Raw genomic sequence first — 25,261 nt, 5'->3', positions numbered from 1 at the left:
ATCAATTACTCTTTTCCTTCTTTCTTTCTCCCATCAAGTTCACACAGACACACTGAAACATCACTGTATACAGAAATGTACTGATGAAGCCACTTATTTTGCAGTCAAGCTAAAATTACCCAATGATATATTTGATGTTGTTTTGTTTTGTTTTTTTCAAATGTATTTTTTAGCACCACAAACCTAGTGCCATATAGTTCCATTATATTCAAAAAAGGCAGAAATCTCTACGATATCTCCAAAACTTGGCAACTCACACTAAAACAATCTAGATAAATAGCACTACTGGTAAGAAAAATATTTATTTTTGATTTTGGGTTGAACTGTTCCTTTAAGGTCTTGAATACTGTTAAATCCTAAATTTGGAAGTCAAAAAATATCCTTTTTGGTTAATCATCTGCTGTCACTGATACGCCATGCTCCACCGTCTGCTAATCAAGCACACCTGCTCCCTATCACACTCCTGCTCCCCATCAGCACCCAGGGCCAATACTCACCTCAGCCAGATGTTTGATACAAGGACTCCCCATGCGACTCTGCATAACTCCTAGTTCCCTTTCCAGTGATCTCCTTCTACCGCGATCTCCTTCTCCAGCGACCCTCCTCTCCAGAGATCTCCCTCTCCAGCGATCTCCACATCAGCGAGTCTTCCCTCGAACAGACTTCCCCATCGCCATACCTGCACACCTGTCTTTTACAGCTGTAACCTAATAAATACACATCTGTCTCCATACCAGTGTCTCCTGCCTGTCTGTCCATATGTAGACGTAGCTACAGTTTTTTATTTTGCAAAACCTTTTCATTGTAAAAGGTTTAAGAAAGATCTGAAAAAGGCACAACTTGAACACTAGGGACACAGAATTGACAGATGTTTGGCAGCTAAATGGGAAACGCCAGATAAAAGTTTTAAAGTTTAGATGCATCCATGATCTGGCTGTGCTCAACAATATCCTTTATTTTTTTGGCTTTAGAGAATGAATGGGCTGTTGGTGACTTGTTTCTTGAATTTCTTGCATTGTGATCACATGGAAACCATCCTTAAACATAGGACACACACACTATTGCTCCTGTTTGATTAATACATTTATTAATGCATTAGAAGCAAACAAACATTCAGCAAAAAACTGTTTTGGTTTTATGTCATCCCCGATTGTCCTGTCTCAAACTGTCTTTCCCTCTAAGCTGCAGGAAGATCACCAAAAGGCTCTGCTCCATCGGGACTTCCAGCTGCAGAGTTTGGGCCTCCAGGCTCAGCTTCAGCAGAAGTTGTGGAGCCAGGAGAGAACTCTGCTGGTCCAGGAGTCTCAGCACCTCAAACAGGCCCTGTTACTGCTCAGCCTCAAGGTACGCTGCTTCCTCAAACAGTGGAGGCTGGGCTGCAAGAAGGACACAGAGTGGAAAGACATTTTGGAGGTATGAGGGGATGGAAAGGAAAAAAATGTCTCATAGCAATGTTTCTCTTTTGTCAGAGTCAATACTGTTGACAAAATTTGACCAGAGGTATTTATTTATTTTACAGCTAGGCTGTGTATCTAAAATCAATATTCTATTACAAATATCTCCATTTGTCCTCAGAAATGTTGGAATGATGTGATATCAGGTTTTCAACCAGCTAAAGCATTAAGAAAAAATCTTTTGAGGTTGAATCTGGTGCTATGCAGAAAACAAATCACTCGGGTATAGGGAAAAGTGACTTAATTGAACCTAAAATGTGTGAATGTATTGTACCAAATTTTAAATATTGTAGCTGGATGGAAATTTTAACAATTGTTGCCAGTGCAAAAAAGATCAAATTTTCATCATGAAACTGTCCAATGAGATTGCCACTGAGTATGTATTATTAATACATATTATTAGAAGCCGAGATAAATGATTAACAGTTGATCCCGCTCTGTGATTGGCTTTTTAGATGAACAGCCGGAAGGACCTCTACCTGCTGTTGGAGGAGGAGAACCTGAGGAGCCCCGCCCACCAGACTGACAAGAGGGCTGCTGCAGACGAACAACCACACAGTCCAACTATAAAGGTTGGTGGAGTGACACACACACACACACACACACACACACACACACACACACACACACATAAACATACACACATTCTTACATGTGTTACCTGTCTTCCTGTAGTCTAGTGCTGTGAGCAGCACCTTGGCAGACCTGAAGATGGCACTGCAGGACCTGAGTGGAGAGTTGCGACAGGAGAGACAAGGATCCCAGGAACTCACCCAGCAGTTCGCAAAGGCCAAGGCATCATGGGAGGTGGAGAGGACCGAACTAAAGAGTGTTATCATGCAGGTAAGAATTATTATTGTGAATTCAGACAGGAAGACAGGTAAAATGTTTTAAGTATGAGCGATGGGTTCCTACATGAACACAACATTTTCTGCCAGTGTTGGAAAAGTTTAGATTATTTCACATGAAAGTCTTCTGTTTGTGATATTTTTGCTCCTCTCGTTGGTTTGAAGTGGGCAGGACTCTGGAAAATGGTGATGTCACATATTTCTATGCACCAATCAGGATTTAGCAGTGTTTGAAGCAAAACATGATGACAGTTTGTCTGCTCATGTTGCCAGACCACTGTCAATCAGCTCTGATCAAACTATGCCCACACAGCTGTGATAAAGCAGATTAGCTGAGTTTATGAGTGTTAAACTCTAGCAACATTTTTCTAGACTTTAACTTTGATTGTTGCTTATTTAGTCATGAATATTTAATGTTATAGAGAAATACTTTATATTTGAAATCAAGCTTTCAGGGGCTCTAAAAAGTAGTAGTGATGCAATATACATTACTTGAAACCAATCAACATGCTTTTTTATGTTACTCTACAAAACTTAGCCCAAATCCTTTGCTCTATTCAAAATTAACTGTAGTGCATTCCATTAGGAGACACAAACCTAAAATTCAAAGTTTTATTGGTATGAGATGGAGAGCCTGATGCGACAATGTACAAAATGCATCATACTCCTTTTGATTTTGTATTTTACAACCACTGAGTTGTCCATTAAAGGAATAACCTGATCTAATTTCCTTTGGCTGCACACCAGTTTTGAATGTAAGGAGACAGATGTTGACATTTAAAAGCCATCAGATACTCGTGCTGAGAAAGTCGAGCAGAGCTAAATTAATTCAGGACAAAAAAAAATTAATGCAGTGGGAAGATGCTATATTTAACATCTGTATCATCTGTATGTATTATATAATATCTAGGCAATATTTATAAACCTGGCACACATTTTGTCAGGCATGTTGTGGTTGTTGCTTGCCCTAGAATTAACAGCAGATGCCTGTTATGGGGTACTGAGAACATCAACAGATAACATCAACTTTGAAGTTGTCTTGTGGAAAAAATCTGGTGCAGGCAAATAATGCGCCACCCATAATACACTGTGGGTTGCTGTCACATTAACCACCAGCACACACTTATTGTTTGCATAAACAATTACAGTTTGTCACCAGATCATTTGCTACTACTGTACAGTAGTCTATATATTCATGCCGTCTCTGACTTTTTCATATTTATATAGTCTCTTTCCATGCTTTGTCCATACCTTATCATGCCCTCACCACAATATGAACATCATTCAATGAGTAACAGTAAGCCATCATAAGAATCGTATCTGTGTGGAGACGCCTCAGAAATCATCCATGAGATCATTTATTAAACGCCCCCCCTCGTGAGGATGAAACACGTAGAGACGCTGGAATTTCCCATTACAAATCTCTGTGGTCAAATGAATCATAGCTGTATTCATGACAACTAGCAATTATTTGTGTTTAATTTGGAAAGTAACTAAGTACATTTACTCTTAACTTATAACTTTATACTCCACTACCATTATGTGGTGGTACAACTGGCTTTTATCCAACTGTTTTTTTGTCATTAGTATTTAAAAGCGAAAAAGGAGAAAACCCATATAAACAATACCGAATAGATAAAGTAATAAAACAGACACATATGAGAACCTCCCCCCCAAAAAACCCCACACACAAATCAAATGTATATTCCTATATTAATATGCACCATAATCTATTCTAATACACAAGCAACAGATTAATTCTCAGACACAGAAAGAATGTGTATGTGTGCTGTGTATGTGTATGAGTATTATATACATGATGTGTGCTTTACTTCAAGATCTGTCCACATTAACAATGTATTCCAAGTAGTCTCCCCACTTCACCACATATTTCTCAGGCTTGTCCTTAGAGCTGAAAGAAATTAGGGTTCATCCAGTTACTCATTATAATTTGCTTTCCCACCATTACACTGGTCTGAATAAAGTCTGTGGTTCCACAGTGAGATGTAATTTGTGGATCACTTAGGCAGAGCTCAAAGTTGGTCCGGGTAATGTTTTTTATACGTTCATGAATCTTTAGCCAATAGTTGTGAATCATGGCACATTCCCAGAGTAGGTGAAGAAGAGTCACTTCAGAACTGCAGCACTTCCAACACTCATCATTGTCCCTAAGCTTAAGCCTAAACAGTCTGGAGGTGTCCAATAAAAGTAATTGAGAATCTTAAATTGGATTAATCTAATATTGATGCCTCTTGATACCCTTGTAATGTTTTCACATATATGATCCCACTCTTTCTCTGTAACATTCAATGATGGCAGGCATTTGCTGGTGGCTTTTTACAGCAGCTTAATGTTTCTCTGACTTCCCCTGACTTTCTCTGACTTCCCATGCAACCCTAAATGCATTTTATACCTTTATCAAAGTTCCTAATTTACACATTTTCTTCCTAATTTGAGCATTTTTCTTGCACAAGGCGCAGCGAGCCAGATCTCACTGAACTTGCATTTACCCATATTAGATGAAGTAACGTTAACAGAAACAATTTTAACTTACTTCTAGAAGTAGCTATGTTTTTGATGAGAGTAAGATACCACGTTAGCCCACGCACCACATCGCAACATACTAGCTGGGTGTGCTCCGCTAAATTTTGACAGGGATGCACAGTTTGCATTAGTGGTTATTGGTTTCATGTTGGTTTTGTTTTGTAGTTGTTATAGCGTGATCAATAAAAATTTTTACAGACTAAAGTTAATGCAATGTTCTAAAAGTAACGTTAACTTCATAATCCAATCAATCTTTTTATAATTAAGACCTGTCAAAATCATATTTAAGACATTTTAAGACCTAAAATACAGATTACCGGATTTTAGACTTTTTTTAAAGATATTTTTATTGGCATTTCTGGAATATACAGAACAGCCAAAATACAAAAGAGAACATTTTTGAAAAATAAAAAGGCAGACATGTTAACAAACAGGCAGTTGCACAAATTTAGGCCCAAGGCTTATCTCATTGTGACAGACTACAATGGCAGAAATAAATACAGGATATTAGCTAAATGTGAATTACTTCATTTGGAGTTACACTTAGTTTTAATGTAATCCATAAATGGTTTCTATATCCTGTGCCGCATCACCTCCCCCAGCCACTGAGTCCAGTTCGGCGGATAATGGCAGTAGGATCAATCTTCTTGCTAACAAAGTGACAAATTTTGTTATTTTGAGTTTTGTTAAAAAAAATTCTTATTATAGCTTACACAAAGATCTGGCTGAATTGCCATTTTGAAAATATCTGACAGTGTTTTGAAGATTGAACTCCACTAAATGGACAAATTAGGACACTGCCAGAATGAGTGTGCTTGAGAGGCAGGTGAAAGTCTGTATCTGTCACAATTTAGAGAGTTTAACTTTAGAGAAATGAAGGCGATGCAGCACCTTGAATTGAATGAAGCCAATGCCAGGCACAGACTGAGGTCGTATGCACCCCTTCAAGGGCTTTTCTCCACTGCTCCGCTGTCACAGCCACCCCAAAATCCCCCTCCCATGCAGACCTCAGAATCTCCAATGATGTGTTTTGCAAATTAGACAAGACATTATAGATACAAGATATTGCACCCCTCTTTGAACGCGCAAAGGAAAACAGAGATTCCATGGGTGACTCATCAGGCAAACTGGGAAAGAAAGGTGTTGTTGGGACCAGGGGCTTTAGAGCTTTGCAAATTTTTTATTGCATGTGTTAAGTCTTAAAGCGAGAGAGGCTCATCCAGATTGGCCTTGTGGCTTGCTTCTATTGTTGGAATTTGTAGTTTATTTAGAAAGTCACTTATTAATGAAGGTTCACCTTTGGACCTTTAGAGATTTTTGTAAAAAGATTTAAATTCATCATTAATTTCCTGTTGGTCAGTGGGAATTTCACCAGAGGTCATGCAAATTTCTGTTATAAGTCTTGCTTATAACAGAAATTATAACAGCTCGGCTGCTTGGCGAATCTGACGAGCCAGTAGGCGCCCAGCCTTCTCACCCTGTTCATATAGTCTGTGCCTGTTCTGCAGTAGTAGCTTAGCCAATTCGCCAGTAGAAAGGAGATCAAAATCTGATTGAAGAGAGATTCTCTTTCTGTAGAGGTCTGGAGAGGGTGTTATTGAGTGCTGACAGTCAATTTCTGCTATTTGATCTGAAGTCTCAGGTGGCGACAGCAGTTGATTTGTTCTGTAACGCTAACTGTACAATATGCAGAGCATGGTCAGAAATGACAGTTGCTTCATAGTCACAGTGCTTGACATGTGGTGGAAGTTTTTGAGATTTTCTATGAGAAAATAATCAATCCGTGAATACGATTGGTGGACAGGGGAGAAGAAAGAATAGCAACGAGTGGGTGGATTTTTGAACCACCAGGGATCAACAATCCCTTAATCCTTTAAAAAAGATTCAATACTCCTTGCTGACCTGGAAAATGGCTCAATGGTTTTGGAGGCTCTGTCCAGTTTTGGGTTTAGGACACAACTGACACAAGTTTACATTATTAAAAAAAGTTGAGTTGTTGGTTCACAGCAAGAGAAAGGAAGAAGAGCATGGATGGAGTGAAGGATGGTGAGACTGGTCTTTCTGTTTTAGGGGCAAAACATAAATCAACCGTATTGTTACAGAGAAAATGAGAAATTAAGTAAAGTGAAACTATGGCATTTTCGTATCAATAATTGTCCAATTTGTTACTGCCCAACACTGCCATAAACTGTCTCTAACAGCAGTGATTTATCCGACAAAAGCTTTCACTTTGCCAACAAAAGAAAGAGCTCCACTTACAGAGCCCCCCAACCCATGCTTGGGAGTAATTTTGATAATTACCATGAAATCTATACCTTTCTCCTTTCTCCAGCTTGAGACCAAAGCAGGCAAAGCAGCAGCAGCTCTGTCCCCCACTGATGCACTGGAACCTCCAGACCTGAAGATGGCGCTGAAGAGGGAGCGTGAAGAACACCAGCACCTCTTGGCTGAGTCCTATGCAGCTGTGATGGACCTAACTAAACAGGTAAATGTGTGTGTAAATGTGAGTATGGATCAAGTTGGGTTTGAAGATAACAGGCAAAATCTTTGTTTACATGGACAGAGCAAACTGTGTTCTTTGCAAACTGTGAAAACATAAGGTCTTAAAACGGATGGTTTAAATAGTTGGATTGAGATTTTTATAACTGTTCAAGTTAGAGTTGTGTTTTACTTGACATTGTTGTGGTGTTTAAATTCAGCTATCATATTTTGGTGGTGTGCACTCCACATCCATCTTTTGTCCTCCTCCTTTGATATTTGCCTCTTCTTCCGCTGTGACCAACTTGTGGACCAATCAGCTTCAGATCGGCGAGAGGAACTGGGGCAGAGAGAAGCTGGAGCTGCTAGAGAGGTTCGGCCAGGAGAGAGCTCAGTGGGAGCAGAGACTGAGAGATGCCACTACACAACAGGGGAAGGTATGACTGGTTGCGTGTGTTTGAGTGTGTGTGTGTGTGTGTCTGTGTGCATGTGAGAGAGAGAGAAACGTCAAAGATGAAGAAGAGATGAGGAGCGAGTGTATCTTGGGATGATGGAATCTGAGAGAATGAAGATGTGTGTCTACGATTAGAAAGACATCTAAAGTATATCGAGTCATTTGATCATATGTATGTTTCCCGGTACATTTGTATACTTACATTCAATGGCAATAATACTGTGTTCAGACTGGCATTAGCATTACACCAAAAAACACAGCCTCTTCATTGATTTCAATGTGACCACTGAAAAAAAATGTAACCTTACTCAACTTTTTTTCCCACAATGTCCAGCAACATCCAGCTCAGCAAATTCAAATATGTGCAAGAGCATGTTCCTGGGGTCTATTCCAGAAAGCAGGTTTTACAAACTCCGAGCCTAACCCTGAACTCTGGGTTGATGAACCCTGAGGTGGAAAACTTTTCGGTTCCAGAACAGCTGATCAGAGTTTGTTCAATCAACTCTGAGTTAAGCTTGTGCGTGGTGAATGAAAAAAGCCATTATAAATCCCTCCATGCCCTTGTCCCCCAGTACCTACAGACCTTCTCCATCCCTACACCCTGTCCCTGAATCTGCAGTCCACAGACAAAGGTCTGCTCTCCATCCCCCACACCAGACTGTGGACTTTTGGGGACAAAGTCTTCAGTGTTGCAGCCCCCACCCTTTGGAACTCCCTCCCATCAGTGATCTGCAAGGCTCCTTCTCTGGCCATCTTTAAAAACCTCCTCAAAACTCACCTACTACTAAGGCTTATGTTTTTTTATCATTATCTCCCCCTTTTTGTATAAAGCGTCACTGGGTCCCTTGAGAGGCACTATATAAAAAAAATATAAAGTTGTTATTATTATTATTATTATTATCATTATTATCAGTGGAGCTCCGATACTACGATTCACCATGGCAACAGGTAAATAAAAGGCAGCGCCTCCATTTTAATCCGGTGGACATAGAGATATCAATGCATGTATATGCGGACTGTGCACATTTACCTCTTAAAAAAGAACCTTAGAGTGGGGGAAAGTGTCAATAAGTTAACAGTTTTGTCCATGAATTCATCATTTACCAGACTTACATTTCCTTAATGGATGATAAAGTGGTGGAATCTGAGTTGTAGGCTGTAGCCTACATTATATTTTAAATATATTTTTTCAGCTTTAATCTGGCGGGGACAAAACACAGGGGCCAGCAACTGAAGATGAAAAATATAGTTGAAGACTGAAAAAATATAAAGATATACAGACATGGTAAGCTCACTGTCTGATCCAATAATAAAGTTTGTGATTTGCACTTGAAAAGGCGTCAAGGTTAAAATACAGTAGATTTTAAATTTTAGACATCTATTTGGATCAACATTCAGCATTCAGAGGCTTTATGTCAGCTACTTCAACAAATGTAGTAAATTTAAAAATTGTCACTGAAATGCTGTTAAATCCTTGATCCTAAATCAACTAATGTCTAATGTCTAAAGCTTCATACTGATTTTTACAATTTAAACTGAGATTGCACATTATGTGCAATAAACATTTTAGTGGAACCACAAACAGACAGCTGTCTTGTGTGCAGAGTCACAGTGTTTATAAAAAAACATGCAGATGTTTTATTCTGAGCTTACTTCCTTAATATCCACCAATCCTGGAACTCCCCCAGATACATGTTTTCCTGTCAACCCCGGATACACAACATAACTGTACTATAAGTAAAGATGCACACTCCTACCTACATCCTTGACACCTCCCCCATTTTTTTCCTAATCTCTCCTTTTATCACAAAACCTGAAGAAAGTTATTAACCCTGAACATCATTCTGTCCTATGAATAACTCTCTAAACTCTTTCCAGGCATTAACTAATTAACTTTGACATTACTTTGACAACAGTTCCTTTTTTTGTTAGTTTTTCAACAATTATTCGAGTTTTTAGCAAAACACGCTCAATGCAACCTCTACAGATCTAACTTTTCAATGGGCTTACAGACTCTTCCCGACCTAGTGATTGTCAGTCCTTCGGGAGTCTGTTTTAGCTGATGTGGTGAGTTCAGAGTTTGCTCACAGTCAATGACTGGGCTTGGCTGAGTCTCTGGTCTTGCAGACTTGCATATTTCAGTCTCTTGAGGGAGAGCCTGCAGATGTCAATGGTTCCCCCGCTTTTCCCCCTCCTGCTGGAGCATGGACCATGTGCGACCTCAGTGTGGCGTTCTCCTGCCGCACCAAAAATGGAAGTAAAAGGCCTGCCGCTCTTTCTCTGCAGCGTCCTTCTACCGTATGAGAGACAGGTCTGGACATTTAGGTCTCAAGTTACAGTCCAGAGTCAGCAGTGTTGTGCGAATTTCCCTGCCCATCAGAAGCTCCGCTGAGCTCACACCTGTTGACGTTATGGGTGTGGCTCAGAAGCTTAGAAGGGCCAGCGATGGATCCTTCGGCTGAAGGATTCTTTTTGTGGTCTGCACAGCCCGTCCTGCCTGTCTGTTCCTGGATAGGTGGTGTGATGTGTTCAAAGTCATACACTTGTCTAAATTCCTTGAAGGTTTCACATGTATGAGCAGACTGTGTAAGGGATTCCTTACCTGGCAAAGGTAGCTTTCGTTGCCAGGTATGGAATCCTTTACCACTTGGTCTGCTGAAGTAACAGGTAATTCCAGTCTCTCAAGGTAGCGGGAGTAATAATCGGAAACTGATTATTTCCGCTACCAAATAGTCCATTCCTTTAGTGTTCCCACAAGTCCATCCCAACCCTCTGCCAGTGCCTGTCTGGTAAAGGGGTTGAGCTTAGTCGTTCTTTTCTCTGTGCTCTCTTATTTTCATAACAGAACTCATATCACTCCAGTATTTGCTTCAAATCAGCTGATAGGCCTGGTGGCAGAGATGATTTTCACTGACAGTCAGTGTCTTCTTTGTCCTCACAGTTGAAGTCATTAGGTGGTGAGTCCTCTGCAGACACAGTCGTCGCTAATGGAACAGGATCACCAAGGTAACAAATTAAAATATTATCTTACTATACTAGAGTTTTTGTTTGAGTTTACGGCTGTTTCATCATTGCTTTATTCAGAATGTTGTTTTTTGATCAAAATGGCTCTATAAACAAGTGTAAATTTGTCATTCTCTTCTCTTTTCTAATCAACTCCTCCCTCCTCTTTCAATGAAAAGAACCAGATCCACATCAGAGATGGATGGCCCAGAGGTCAACGGAACAGCCATTCAGGAGGAGAAGATCCAGTTTACTGTCCTGCCTCTTTTGATTCGCCCAGAGCTGGGTGACCTCACCAGGAAGAATTGGACCTACCTGACCAGCGAGGTGAATCAGTTGTGGTTTTATACATGTGCAATTTATTGTGATTTCATTATTTTTATATCTTTCTATCTTATCTTTGGGAAGACTAGTGAGACAAAAGCTGGATTTGTTTCTTTATACTAACAAATAAGTTTAATTTCCAGATCCCACACTCATCTCTGGAATTGAGACATTAATAATGAATGTTAGCAGATATATTGGATTTGTATAACAATCGCCATAATTTCTGTTCTTCCACCTCTTCTTACCTCTCCTCAAACTGAAGACTGCATGGTAAAATGTATACTGATAATCTTTTTATATTGGTTTCTCATCTTATCTCAGATCCCAGAGGTTGGGGGCACCTGTAAAACCTGGGATGGCCCCAGCGGATCCTGCAACACCTTAGTGGGATCAGAGATGGATCTGGACTCTGTCCAGAGGAGCTACACAGCTCCAGACCGCTCCGGCATCCGGATCTACTACAGCCCTCCTGCTATACGACGCATGGAGCACCAAAGAAGGAACCAGGAGGCCAAAGAGCCACAGCAGGCCCAAAACGGGAGTTCTTCCCTGGGACTGAGTGGCTCAGATGTAGGCATGGCTGCAGTGGAAACCATGGAGGTTCAACAACAACCTCCATCCTCCTTTTCATCCTCATACGAGCAGTGGCTGAGTTCACTGTCCAAGCAGCACAGGGAGCTGCTGGAGAGCAGAAGTATCGCTGGCTCGATCCCCAGTGTCATCAACGACGGTGTTGGTTGCTCGGCTAACAGTGTGGTTGATGGGATAACGCCCTCGTCAGCTTTCCACAGCCTGGAGATTTCAGCCAACTTAAGTGATGACATGAAGGAGATGACCAACTGTGTCCGCCAGGCCATACGCTCTTCCTCTCTGGAGCGGAAATCCACCAAGGAACCTGGGAGTCAGGTAGTTTCTTTTTAATAATAATTTTTCAAAAAGTTTGATTTTATGGTCCAACAATTGGTCTTTATGTTGATTTCTCATGAACAAAAGAGGGTGCAACACACTCTGCTGAAAATATAGCTTTATTTAAAAAAATGTTTTGGCCATTGGACTTCATCAGATAACTCTAACAGGTATGTGATGAAGGCCCATAGCCAAAAGGTCATGCTTTTTTTCATGTTTTTTTTTTTCTGGATAGTTCATTTTTGTTGGCAACTCCTTGCTTTTTGCAATATACATATTGTACACATTATAACAAATGAGGTTGCCTAGTGTAGGTTTAAGGGAAAGTGTCATATTCAGAATCATCTCTCTTCAGTAGCTGTTACAATTACCTTTCATTGCATTTTCTCCTTCCCCAAACACACTAAACATTCTCCATTACTTTCATTTTTCCACCCAGGCTGTCGGCATGTCCACCAGGTCCACACAGACTGCTGCCCAGTACATCAGCATCGGAATTCAAACCGACAACCTTCCCAGCAGCAGGGGGACAGGGTTACACTCCAAAGCCTGGTCTCCTCGTCCCCCGTCAACAACCACCTCCTCGCTAGCGTCAACCAGAACCCGGCAGATATCAACATCACTGGATAAAGTTCACAGCCGCATTGAGAGGCCATGCTGTTCACCTAAGTATGGATCACCGAAACTACAACGCCGAGTGTCTTCTGGTAATTAGACTTTGTTTTCTAAACATGTTTTAACATCCTTGGAGTCGAGTGGTTTTAATCACAAGAAATATTTTTAAGTCAATTTATGATTTTCTGTGATTGTTAACATTGCTTCATTGATGTGCTTCATAGAGCTTCAAAGTAAACTCAATCTTTTGGGAGAATGAGATATCCAACTGTTCTGTTTTTAGGCTCCACTTCCAGACTGGATGGGACTTCCTCCTCCAGGGACCGGAGCCTGTGGAGCCTCCAGCAGAGATCCATCGGTGGAGGAGGAGGCTCAGCCTGGGCTCGCTCCACCACCACTAGGGACAGCCCCGTCCTGAGTGGCCTCACCGATGGCCTCTCTAGCCTCTTCAGCGTGGTGGAACACTCTGGAAGCACGGAGTCCCTCTGGAGGGGTGACGGAGGTAAGGTACTGTATGAAGGAGGATTTGACCAGTAAGGTAGTTAGTGAAAATAAACCTTATTCATGAAAGACAATTTGACATGGCACAGTAGGAAAAGCATAGGTGTAAAAAATTTAAATTTTAAATTTATAATAAATTTGAAATTGAAGTAGAAATTTGTGATGTTTTTAATTAATATGATAGTCCAAACCAAAAAAAGAGACATATTTACTCTTAGAGATGTCAGGAAACAACAGCAAAATAATACTGGGTGTGCCAATTTATTGCTCCGTTGCATCACTTGAGCTGATGATGTCTAGACAGGTCTAAACTGTAAAATAGATCAGTACATATATCAACACCCAATGCTCTCAATATAATAAAACTTTAGTTTCTTAATTCCTTAAGACTGTTGTTCAGAGAGGGTTTGTATCTGTTAATAGCAAATTCTTTATGAAAAGTAGTTTTTACAGTAGTTTTCAGACACCTCTACCTCCTGCGGTTGATGGTTTTGAAGTCCAACTGAAATTAAATTGCTTCCTTTTTTTGTCTGCTACAGCATACAAATTTAACTGAATGTGATTCCAAACCTGAAATTTGAAACTGCAAATATGCCTCTGTTATTCATTCTATCTTCATCTGGGGCAGCTCAGGCTTAGTGGTAGAGCGGGTCATCCACCAATCAGAAGGTCAGTGGTTCGATCTTGGCTTCCCCCAGCCCACATGTTGAAGTGTCCTTAGCAAAAAGACACCCAATTTGCTCCGCAGGGCTGTGCCTTTGGTGTGTGAATGAGTTAGCTTCTTTGTTTTGATGAGCAGTTGGCACCTGCCATCAGTGTATGAATGTGTGTGAATGGGGTGAATGTGTTTTGAGTAGTCGTAAAGACTAGAAAGGCGCTATACAAGTACAGTCCATTTACCATCTGTACAGTGGAGTATGGTAATACAATAAATGTCATGTTGCATGTGATTAGAGTTTTGTTTAGAATACTTGGAGAATTGAAATTACTACTAGAAGGGAGGGAAAACACAAACTTCTACCATAAGAGAATAATTCCTGATCTTGCTTTAACACACCAAGTCTCCATTCCTGTTAATTAAATTTTGAAAGTCATTAACTTCACAGTTCAAGCATGCCTCCAGGATTTAATTAGCTAATTATCTGTCAACCACAGTTAATGGAAATCATTATAATACCCGCCTTGGATCTCTGTTTGCCATTAGGAGCCAGCCAGGGTGCCAGTCCAGCACGGCAGCCTCCTGCCGCAGGGAAACCCTCAAGTATGGCAATCTGTGCATCTGACCCTGGCTCTCAGCGGTATGGAGGCCTGGTCCAGGAGTTCTTCAAAAATGTCTGCAGCAGCCGTGGCCAGGGAGGAATCAACCTGCCGGGGGAGAGAGTGCAAAGAGACTCCCTGGGCAGCCTCGGAGGTCTGGGTGTCTTGGGTGGTTTTGGCGGTGTGGATGAGCACAAGCCAGAATGTGTGTCAACCGGGGTTGGAGGACTCGGACCGCAGGCTGGGTTGGGTGCAGGCAACGACAATGTGACCAGGATTGTCAATAAGAGGTTTATGAGACAGACAGCTGGGGAGGAGATGGTCAGTATCATGGGAGGAGGGAAAGAAACGATGAGCAACGCTGGGGCTGCAGGGACAGAGGTGCGGCTATTGGAATTGCATTTTTATTTTAAACTTTAAAAGGACCATACCAGTGGTTCAGCTCGTTTTAGCCCATATAAACATTTAGTTTACTCAGTTCAACATTTGCAAACAACTGATATAGGTTTTAGAAATTTGAATGTATTTTTTCTACTGTTGCAGTAGAACAATGGTTTTTCGAAAGGATGCTATACAGCTTTAGATTTTTAATCTGTTTCTTATCGTTCCGATTCAATTTTAGATGCCATTAGTTTCCATTCATTTCTATACAATATAAAAATCAGTTAGACTCTTAAAACAGTAATGCATAATCATTGATTGGTAATGCAGTTTAAGTGCAGATTGATTTGAAAAGTCGGCACTGCTTTCCTATACCAAAACAGAGTTTGGCTTGCTAATTTATACTGTAATTTCCAAAGAAAAAGAAAAGACATGTAGGAAAAAAAACACTAAATTTGGATGAGATGGTGAATGGAGCGATTAGGGCAATATGGAGGATATAAAACTTTGTGTGAGGTGAACTTCAATAGCTACTTTCTCACTCACTGTACATTGCACTAGTTTGACGTTAAATTGCTGTTTTCAGATAGTTTCGTTTTTATTATTAATACTCTCACTCACACACCTGATGTCAATGTCCCGATTTGAGTCGTAAATATCAAACATGTTTAAAATAATCAATGAGAACGACAGGTAGCTACTGGATCGGAAAACTATCAGTATAATTTTATTAGCTCATTGTCAACACCAACTGAGACAGACTGGAATGGACTGGGTTCAACTTTGTCAGATCAGTCATCACACGCAAATCTTATTCATAATAGGGTTAACAATCATAGTGTGACCCCCGCCTTAAGCAGGTTTCAAACATCTTCTAAAATGTTCTCATTGTACAGAAATTGGTGGAAAACCAATGGCTGCCTGGGATGGTAGGAAAAATATGCACTGAATTCGAAAATGGTCCACAAAAACTTAATTTGTAGATCAGAAGCTAAATCTTGCACTGGTATGGTCTTTTATTAGTCTGTTTATCTTATTTTTAAAACTCAATAAAAAAAATCTAAAATATTCATGTATAATATGAAAAAAACATTGATACCTGCATGGGTAAATAAGACATCTTTCCATTTCCCAGGATGCACCATGTGACTGTGCAGTCCAGTCTTCCTGCTTCGCCCGACCATCAAGAGCAGCAACTCGTCATTCACTCGGCCAGTGCAAGCATCGCTCACAAGAGTCTCTGGCGGCAAATGAGGACAAGGGGGACACCTGCAATGAGTGATGACACTTCTACTGCCACATGCAAAGACACGCAAAACACACACAAAGCAATACTTATTCTTTACAAACACTATACACCACTGCCATGAAAACACACTTTCTCACATCACCAAATGTTCATATACACCTACAACCTGCCAAACAAGCGCACTGCCCCACAAACCGACTGCCACATGCACACATTCATAAAAAACACACACACACAGAACCCAGGCAATATTACACTTGTGTTGGACTGTACCATTCTGATACTAAGGACAGGGAGGACTGAAACTGATCCAACCATCACAAAACTGCCAGCAGGACATAAAACAAAACACACACATAATTGTACACACTTTTCTAAACAAGAACAACTCTATGAAATGAAGCGAGTCCAACAAGTAAAACTATGATGTCAGGACTGGACCTAATAACCTCCCCCTGCAAAGCTCAGATGATTTTTCTCTGAACCTTGCCATATATACACATGTCTGAGAAAGAGTGCTGGAAAATGCAATTATGCCCTTTTGATTTATTAGCACAATAACATTCCAGCGTCTCGAACATGGTTCTGAAAATGCCTCGTCTTGATGACACATCTGCTTAAGTTGCAGATTAGTTTTCACTGTTTCTTCTATTACAGTAGATTGCAAAAGGAAGAACTCAAGGACTAATGGACTAAATATCCATGCATTACTAGACTTGGACTCCATTGATGGATGTTTGCACTTGTCAGCTCTATAAATGAGACCCTAAAACTGATCTGAGTGGACCTCCTACCATTGTTGTTTAGTAGGAAATTTAAGCAACAAAAAAACTCTTCTAGGCTTATTTAGATGTAACTGTCCGCTGTGTTCCCAGAAGGCCACGTATACGGGGACATTTTGTGGCATTGTAGCCATGACTTAAATGTTAGAAAACCTGCTTCAAAGGTGTTACCCTCCAGAGTCTGATCGGAAAATTATAGTTTTGGTTTGAACATGTACAGCAGGCAGAAAGTGCCTGTTGGTTTCATATTTTTGAGATATTTCTTCACTGATGTCAAGATTCATCCTTAAACCTTTGATGATCATTGATGATCTGATGAAGACCTGGTATACAGTCCTACAGCACACGTTTCAGTTGGTTACACTGATTGGGGACCATTTCTGATTGATTGGAAGGTTAACCTAGAAACCGTTCTGCAGATTTTGCTTGCCATTGGATGGAGATGCACCAATATCACTCTTATATCACTCTCTACATACCAGTTTTTCAGTGTGCCTCAACCAGTAGTTTGGTCACGCTACAGAAGCCCAAACCAACGCATGACATTTATTCCATTTAGCTCCGTTCTGTAGAGAAAGTACAGAAAATGAAGGTGGTTTTCACTGACTTTCCATAATTAAGAAATGTTTTAATAACAATAATGATATTGTCCTGATACCCATCAGCTTTATCGGTTCACTCTATTCTTCATGGCATCAGATATGATGTGTGAAGTGTCCAAACTCAAAATGCTCATCTATGATCTAACAGAAACGCTCACTAACTCTAATCCGTGTCCAAGGAGAATTCAGTCAATGCATTCCTTTTATTAGAGAGTCAAGTGCATTATTCCTAGGTCTTGTGAAGGGGATAGTTTTAAAATACTCACCTTTTACTTCCTCCTTTCTTTCCACTCTTCTCTCACACACAACTCTCCTCGTGTTGTAGTACTACGCTGACAGCGTAGCTACAGTATGAACCCTATACACATTTTATTATGTGATCTTGGAAAACAACAAGCTAACAGCTGTGACTGTCCATCTGCCGTCAGAGTAGTTACTCTGAAAGAAATTTAATTTACTTAATTTGACATTTTCAAACTTTAGTCAACAAAGTTGTTATACTAAAATTAAAAATGTATGATCCTTTTTACCAACGTGGCAATCAGTTCCAATGACATAAAATATCTTTAAGTAGGATGTCTGCACAATGAAGTATCTGGGAAAGAACTAAAAGACTGAAAAATGTATTACATGGGGACTGACACAAATGCTGTCAAGAGTCTTATTGATTCGTTGAAAAAAAATACTGTAAACTGAAAACAATCGGAAGGATTTTTATTCCATTTCTTTCTCCTGTCCCTTTGTTTTCCATGTCAGTCTCTTTCCAATCAACTGATATTCAAAGTGCCTGTTAGATTGCCTATTAGTCAGCTCACTCCAAAACTGGACTCCATATAAAAACACACAAACAAACCCAGCAGGCCTTTTTTTAATGGGTGAGATTGTTTTTATGCACATAATTGTGACCAGGCTGTACTAAAGCTACAATAAAGTACTTTACCACTGTGGAGGACGGACAAAATGGTGTTTCTTCCACTGTTTGTGTATGAGCAGTAGTCGAGCGTTTCATGACTCAGCAGTTTAAAATAGGGCATTACAGTAACAGTGCATGTATTTAAATTACACAGTGAGGAAAACCCACAGTCTAAATGCTGCTGTTTGTCTCCACTACAGCTCTCACTGCTGGTAGAAAATCAACCAGCTGGAACCAGTCACAGCTACTAGCCCGATTGCCATAGGAAGAGGCTGTCTGATTTTTGACCACAATTATACAACAGGTAGTTTTAGCCAAGCTAGCTTGATTGGTTAAAGACCACATAAATCATATAACCTCATTAAAATGCTTCCAAGTGTCCCAAAACCCACAGCTAATAAGGTTGGGTTCACACCCATTGCTTTCTACCTTCCATGAAAGTACTATCTTTTAAAGATTTGCAGTTACATCACAAAATTAGAAACCACTGGTGTAGTCACTGAAGAGAATTAACCTAATGCTAATACATATTATGTATTTAACAACAACAATAGAAAAAGAGAGATGCTGAAAACAGATTAATCTGGGGCTGTTGTTACTGGTGTAGATAAGGAGGAGCAATTTCCAAGGATATCAAATTACAGTAAGCTTAAGAGTCAGTAGAAGAACACGACACCTACAAAATAAAAGCACAAACCTAAAACATTATACTTTTTACAAAATAGACTCTTGAAAATTATTGGAGAGATTTTGGCATAATTTACTTGATCATTGACTTTGATCATTCAAAATTTCAGTACAAATCAAATCATTTGAGCACTAAGATATTTTGTGAAAATTCTTGATGTTGCCCAACTCGATGACATGGTTGAAACAAAAAGTTTGCCAGATTCTGTTCTACCTCTCACACTTTTTACACCTTTTTCAAAACATATGAGACACCTGTATACCAGCACCTTAGTCCATTTGTTATTTAGTCTCACTGTCAATGAGAAGGTCACTTTGTGCCTTTCCTCTACAAAGATATCTTGGTTTAATTAAAACTTTTCTTTTTCTGCAAATATTTGGCTTCTACTAAGTACAAACTGTATGACGATGCCGAATTCCAGATTAATTATATCTAGAGTTATCTTGCGGTAGATGTAGACTGATTTGTGTTTACATTAATCTTCTATGGTTGCTCTACTACATACATTCTGATGGACAATACATGTTGCAAGCCAATAAGGGATCTCAGTGTCAAGACTCCAAGATTAAAGTAAGCAGTTTTGCTTCACTTTTGTGTGACCAGAACTTCAAATGGTTGAAAATTCGGACCAAGGTAATGTTTGGGTTAAATGTTTTAGCCAATCTCCAGGCTTAGGCTTTCTGCTGATTCTGCCTGTATTTTAGACGATATGAAGATTCCAGCACATGTTCACGTTGTGGATAAAACTGCCACAGCATTTTGATGCTGGGTTCATGTCATATTAGAGGACGCAATAAAATATGGAATAATGTTTTATGTTACTGATTTGAACACTTAATTTTGTATTACTTTAAAATGTAATAATTATTTAATAATGATTTTTCCTATAACAAACATCAGATGTTATATATATTATATCTAGAAATATGTGTCACAGCTCCTACTGGTATTTACTACAACTGTGACAAATTTTCTTGCATTTACTATAAAAATCTGAAATGGCGCAGTCAGCATAAGACTCAAATATCTCTCTGATCCTGATGTCATTGGTCAGTTCTGTCTCTTCCTCTCCAGTCTTTCCACCTGCCTGTCAGGTGTTACATTTGCACCTACCCCTCAGGTTGTAAATACAGACAGTGTCTGCCAGTGACAGACAGTTTTACAGGTCACACAGCATCACCAGCCAATGACTGAGGAGTTCCTACGGGTTGCATGGCACAAACATTGAGTCTCATTGTTTTCTGTGTGTCTGTAAGCCTGTTATAAAAGCAACATGAATCTTTCCAGCCTTTAACGTGTTTCCATACCATTCATATGTTGTAGTACTCAAGATCAATCTCAAGACCACTTTTTGAAGGTCTCGGTCTCGTCTTGGAATCGCATTTTACTCTTATCTCGGACTCAGATAAAATGAATTTGGGATTTTATTTCAAGACCAGTCAAGACAACAACTGCGGGGATATCAATAAATTGCCTGTGCATTATCTGATTTATTTGTTAACATCATTACTGTGATGGGATGTAAAACTTCCTGCTTCAAACGCAACCAATAACTTGACTAATTTCTAATTTGAAATGTTTGCTACTGTTAATGGCTGTCACCCCTACCCACCCCCTTCCAAGAAAGTGAATGTGAGAGACAGGAGAAGAAGCTGTGGCTGTCTGGGAGGAGATGTCAGCCAGATGTTCTGTAATAAAATTTGGCTAGCTAAACCACAAAGAGTTCATCTTCAAAACAGCATCCAAATGAAAACACACAGCAGTATCTAGCTAAATGCTGCAATGCAACACTTACTGAGACAGCTGGGACCATGTCAAACTTTAATCGGCACTTAGAAAAGAAGCATAAAGAAAGGTGAGCTAAAGCTTGGATTCCACCAGGCACAGCTGTGTCATATTCCAGCTGTGATACGGCCGCCGGAGCTTATCGCGGCCCTTCTAGACAATGCTTGTGATCCCACCAGATGTGCCACAGCACGTCCCAGAAGCATTCCAGAAGTGGTTCTACTCTCTGCTCCACGGCAAGTCTGCACCTAGGTGTGCAAGCTACCTAATTTAGTTAACATGAGGGATGTAAAGCTAGCTAATGCAGTGTTAACTTTGTGAGAAATTGAGGAGACAGGGCATGTGGTGACAAATTTTTGTTCCTAAGTTATGTTTTTGTTTGGTCTTGGTCTTGACTCGGTCTCGCCCTGCCTTGATCTTGGTCTTGTCTCGGTCTCAATACACTCTGGTCTTGGTCATGACGTTTTAGGTGGTCTTGACTACAACACTGCATCCTGGCAATATGTACATGAATTCTAAGCTGTTCATAACGTATATAACCTACTCTTGTCTTTTCTAATAATGCAGCATGCTTGATTTTTGAGTAAAAGTAATGCAATGAAAGACAAAAACACAATGAGTACACAGTAAGGAAATGTGTCCCCTTGTATTGCAACTTGAAAAGAAAGGAAAGTTAATACTCTGTTGTTTTGTTTCTTTGAGAAAAGCTGAATGTCAACAGCTGATCTGAACCAGGTTGCTGTGGAAGTATGTAGCTCTCTCCCTTTATAGACCACACTTGAGCATTTCTTCTGTACATAGGTGCATTTTTAAGCTTGTGAAAAACAAAAAAGCAAACGGTAAATGAGTAAAATGAGAAAATTAGATCCAAGGGTTGCGGATTTTGTTTTTTTACGACCAATGTAGCTTGTAAAACAAGATATTATAACTGCCTCCTGTTTTTCATAGAATTCACAAATAAATGTTTGTTGGAATGTAACATGGTTTGTTTTCTCGTCATTTTGAGTGTCATTGGCTGTCCCAAATAAAAGTTGACACTCATGAGAGAAACATGGTGAAATCTTTGGTTGCCGGTAGTCTTAGATTGTTGTTAAAATTCTGATGATGTCAGAAAGTTTGTACCAAATTCTTAAAATTTTGACTGTTACTACAATCCATGTCTACAAACCCACTGATTGAAAAGTAGCATTGAATGATACAGAATACATTTTTTACATACAAGTTAATAAAAAACAGTGCCATTGTGATTGCTAAAGCTTGTTTTCTCAGATGGATGATGCAAGTTGATGACTATGGTGTCTTTGATTACATAATTATTTTTAGCCACGCTAGTGGCATGGCTCTAGGGGATGGCAATGTCAACTGTCGATCCACCACTTCAGTCCAGACTAAAATATCTCAACAACTATTGAATGGACTGGCATGAAATTTTGTGCAAATATTAATAGTCATCTGTGGATGAATTCTACTGCTTTTGGTGATCCATCTAGCATCCCCATCAAGTCAAATTTGTAATTTGTCTAGTATCTTTTTTGTAATATTTGTGGGGATATAAATACTAGTTAAAGACATTTGTAGGTCTCGTGTGGATCCCTTCTCATCAACCAACTTGGAGAGAGGTTTTCATACCTCGGCACTTTCTAAATAACAATAGTTTATTTGAGGATTTTCAGTCAGGATTTAGAGTGCATCATAGCACAGAGACAGCACTGGTGAAAATTACAAATGACCTTTTAATTGTATCAGACAATGGATTTGTCTCTGTACTTGTCTTGTTAGATCTTAGTGCTGCATTCAACACCATTGACCATCACATCCTATTACAGAGACTGGAACATTCAATTGGCATTAAAGGAACCACACTAAGCTGGTTTAAATCCTTTCAATCAGATCGATCTCAGTTTGTACATGTTAACATGTATCAGAATCAGAATCAGAAATACTTTATTGATCCCCGTAGGGAAACTCTTTGTTACAGTAGCTCGTCTTTACGTCAGTGCACACAGGAGAAAGTACTAGAAAACGATATGATACACTATAAACACTATAAAACAGGTCAGAAATAAATTAAGTATCATGTCGGTATAAGTATAAGATAAACTAAGTGTCAAGTACCAAGTGGGTTTACTGGTTGATGATGAAAGTACAGTCTAAAATACAATGTAACTACTTATGTAATAAATAATATTAATAAGCGGAGGTGCATGTACTGTTGAAGAGTAATTGAGGTATATAGTATCTGTAAATGTACATGTTACTTTTAAGAGTAGGCTTAAAACTTGCCTCTTTGATAAAGCTTATAGTTAGGGTTGGCTTGGGTGAGTCCTGAACCATCCCTTAGTTATGCTACTATAGGCCTAGACTGCCAGGAGACTTCCCGTGATGCACCCCTTTCCTCAGAATCAGAATCAGAAATACTTTATTGATCCCGGAGGAGAAACTCTTTTGTTACAGCAGCTAACTATCACGTCAGTGCACACAGGAATAGAAGTACTAAGCAAAAAATACAATACACTATAATACAGGTCAGATAAATTAAGTACCAAGTGGGTATAAGTATAAAATTAAAATAAGTGTGAAGTACAAAGTGGGTTTACCGTTTGAAGATAATAATACGGTATAAAGTAATAGTGCATGAACTGTCAAGTTAAGTGTATCTTATTAAGATTATAATGAGACGGAGGATATTGCACAGCAGTGCAGCAGCAGTTCCTCTCTCCTTCTCTCCCTCTACATCTGTATGCATTTTTATCCCATTACTGCATGTTACTAACACAACATCTTCTCTCTCCCGTAGTTTTGTGCTTTCTCGTTTCTCCCCTCTCTCCTTCTGTCACTTTCAGCAGGTATTTCTGCCTCCGGAGCTGCAGAGACTGGATCTGTGGTTGTGGGCCACATGCTGCCCCTGTGTTCAGGGCAGCAGGTTATTGGCTCTGTTACTAATACTGACATTATTTTTCCTATAGCTGTCATTCCTATTATTACTAATTTATTAATATTTACACTACAATTACTATTCTACTATTTAAAAAAAAAAAATTCTAGGTGGTATTTGCATTGTGGCCCGATTCTATTCGCCTTATATGTGCTTCGTTTAGGCAATATTATTAGGAAACACTCTTTCATTGTTATGCAGATGACACCTAATATCTATATATATCTATTGATCAAGCTAGATGAAACTAAAGTTAGCTAAACTTCAAGCATGCCTTAAGGACATAGAAACCTGGATGACCTGCAATTTCTGATGTTAAACTCTAACAAAACGGAAGTTATTGTACTTGGCACCAAACACCTTCGAGACTAATGTTTTAAAAGAAAGTTTAAAGTTGCTCTAGATGGCATTGCCCTGGCCTCCAGCACCACCATAAGGAACCTCAGAGTTATCGTTTATCAGGATTTATCCTTTAACTCCCACATGAAACAAGCTTCAAAGACTGCTTTCTTTCACCTACGCATCATTGCAAAAATCAGGCACATCCTGTCCCAAAATTATGCCGAAAAACTAGTCCATGCATGTGTTACTTCTAGGCTGGATTATTGCAATTCCTTATTATCAGGCTGCCCGAATAAGTCTCTCCAGTTGATCCAGAATGCTGCGGCACGTGTACTTACAAGAACTAGGAAGAAAGATCATATTTCTCCTATATTAGCTTCTCTGCACTGGCTAAACTAAGTAGCCAGTACTGTAAAATCCAGAATAGAATTTAAAATCCTTCTCCTCACCTACAAAGCTCTTAATGGTCAGGCAACATCGTATCTTAATGATCTCATAATACCTTATTACCCCAGTAGAACATTTCGCTCCCAAAATGCAGGGTTATTTGTGGTTCCTAGAGTCTCCAAAAGTAGAATGGGAGCCAGAGCCTTCAGTTATCAAGCTCCTCTCCTGGAATCAGGTCAAGATTTAGGTTCGGGAGGCAGACGCCATCTCCACATTTAAGAGTAGGCCTAAGACTTTCCTCTTCCTCTTCCTCTGATAAAGCTTATAGTTAGGGCTAGCTGGCTGGAGTCCTGAACCATCACTTAGTTATGCTGCTATAGGCCTAGACTGCCGGGAGACTTCCCATGATGCACTGAGCTCCTCTCTCCTCCGCTCCCTCTCCATTTGTATGCATTTTTATCCCATTAATGCATGTTACTACCTCAAAAACTTCTCTCTCCCGTAGTTTTGTGCTTTCTCGTTTCTCTCCCTTCCTCTTCTGTCACTTTCAGCAGGTATTTCTGCCTCCAGAGCAGCAGAGTCTGGATCTGTGATTATGGGCCACCTGCTGCCCCCATGTTCCTGCTTGACAACAACTACCACAGTTATTGTTAGTCTTATTACTTTTATTATCTATATTATTCCTATCACTATCATTCCTATTATTATTACTTTATTAATATTAATGTTACCACTATCATTAAATTATTATTATTTAAAAATTCTTGGTGGAATTTGCATTGTGCTTCCCTCTCCCACTCCCCTACCCCG

General features: G+C 39.7%; 1 protein-coding gene across 8 annotated transcripts in view; it reads left to right on the top strand.

The window, feature by feature from the left end:
* soga1 (suppressor of glucose, autophagy associated 1) overlaps positions 1–21,766 on the top strand; it is a 144,103-nt gene extending 122,337 nt beyond the window's left edge. For 6 of the 8 annotated variants that reach the window (XM_044210313.1, XM_044210312.1, XM_044210314.1 and 3 more), the window contains 12 exons: positions 1,183–1,413; positions 1,910–2,026; positions 2,130–2,297; positions 7,179–7,331; positions 7,645–7,761; positions 10,720–10,784; positions 10,961–11,108; positions 11,430–12,014; positions 12,454–12,721; positions 12,913–13,131; positions 14,335–14,768; positions 15,904–21,766. In XM_044210313.1, the coding sequence (XP_044066248.1) occupies positions 1,183–1,413; positions 1,910–2,026; positions 2,130–2,297; positions 7,179–7,331; positions 7,645–7,761; positions 10,720–10,784; positions 10,961–11,108; positions 11,430–12,014; positions 12,454–12,721; positions 12,913–13,131; positions 14,335–14,768; positions 15,904–16,050 (2,652 nt within the window). In that variant the 3' untranslated portion in view covers positions 16,051–21,766. Of the gene's footprint in view, positions 1–1,182; positions 1,414–1,909; positions 2,027–2,129; positions 2,298–7,178; positions 7,332–7,644; positions 7,762–10,719; positions 10,785–10,960; positions 11,109–11,429; positions 12,015–12,453; positions 12,722–12,912; positions 13,137–14,334; positions 14,769–15,903 lie in introns of all 8 variants that reach the window. The other 2 variants (XR_006379430.1, XM_044210308.1) reach the window with 2 other exon arrangements.
* The last annotated feature ends 3,495 nt before the right edge of the window (positions 21,767–25,261 follow it).

This window comes from Siniperca chuatsi, linkage group LG10 (genome assembly GCF_020085105.1).
Source record: "Siniperca chuatsi isolate FFG_IHB_CAS linkage group LG10, ASM2008510v1, whole genome shotgun sequence".
NCBI classification, from domain to species: Eukaryota; Metazoa; Chordata; class Actinopteri; order Centrarchiformes; family Sinipercidae; genus Siniperca; species Siniperca chuatsi.
Note: the sequence above shows the minus strand (reverse complement) of the source record. Positions and strands in the feature narration are given on the sequence as shown.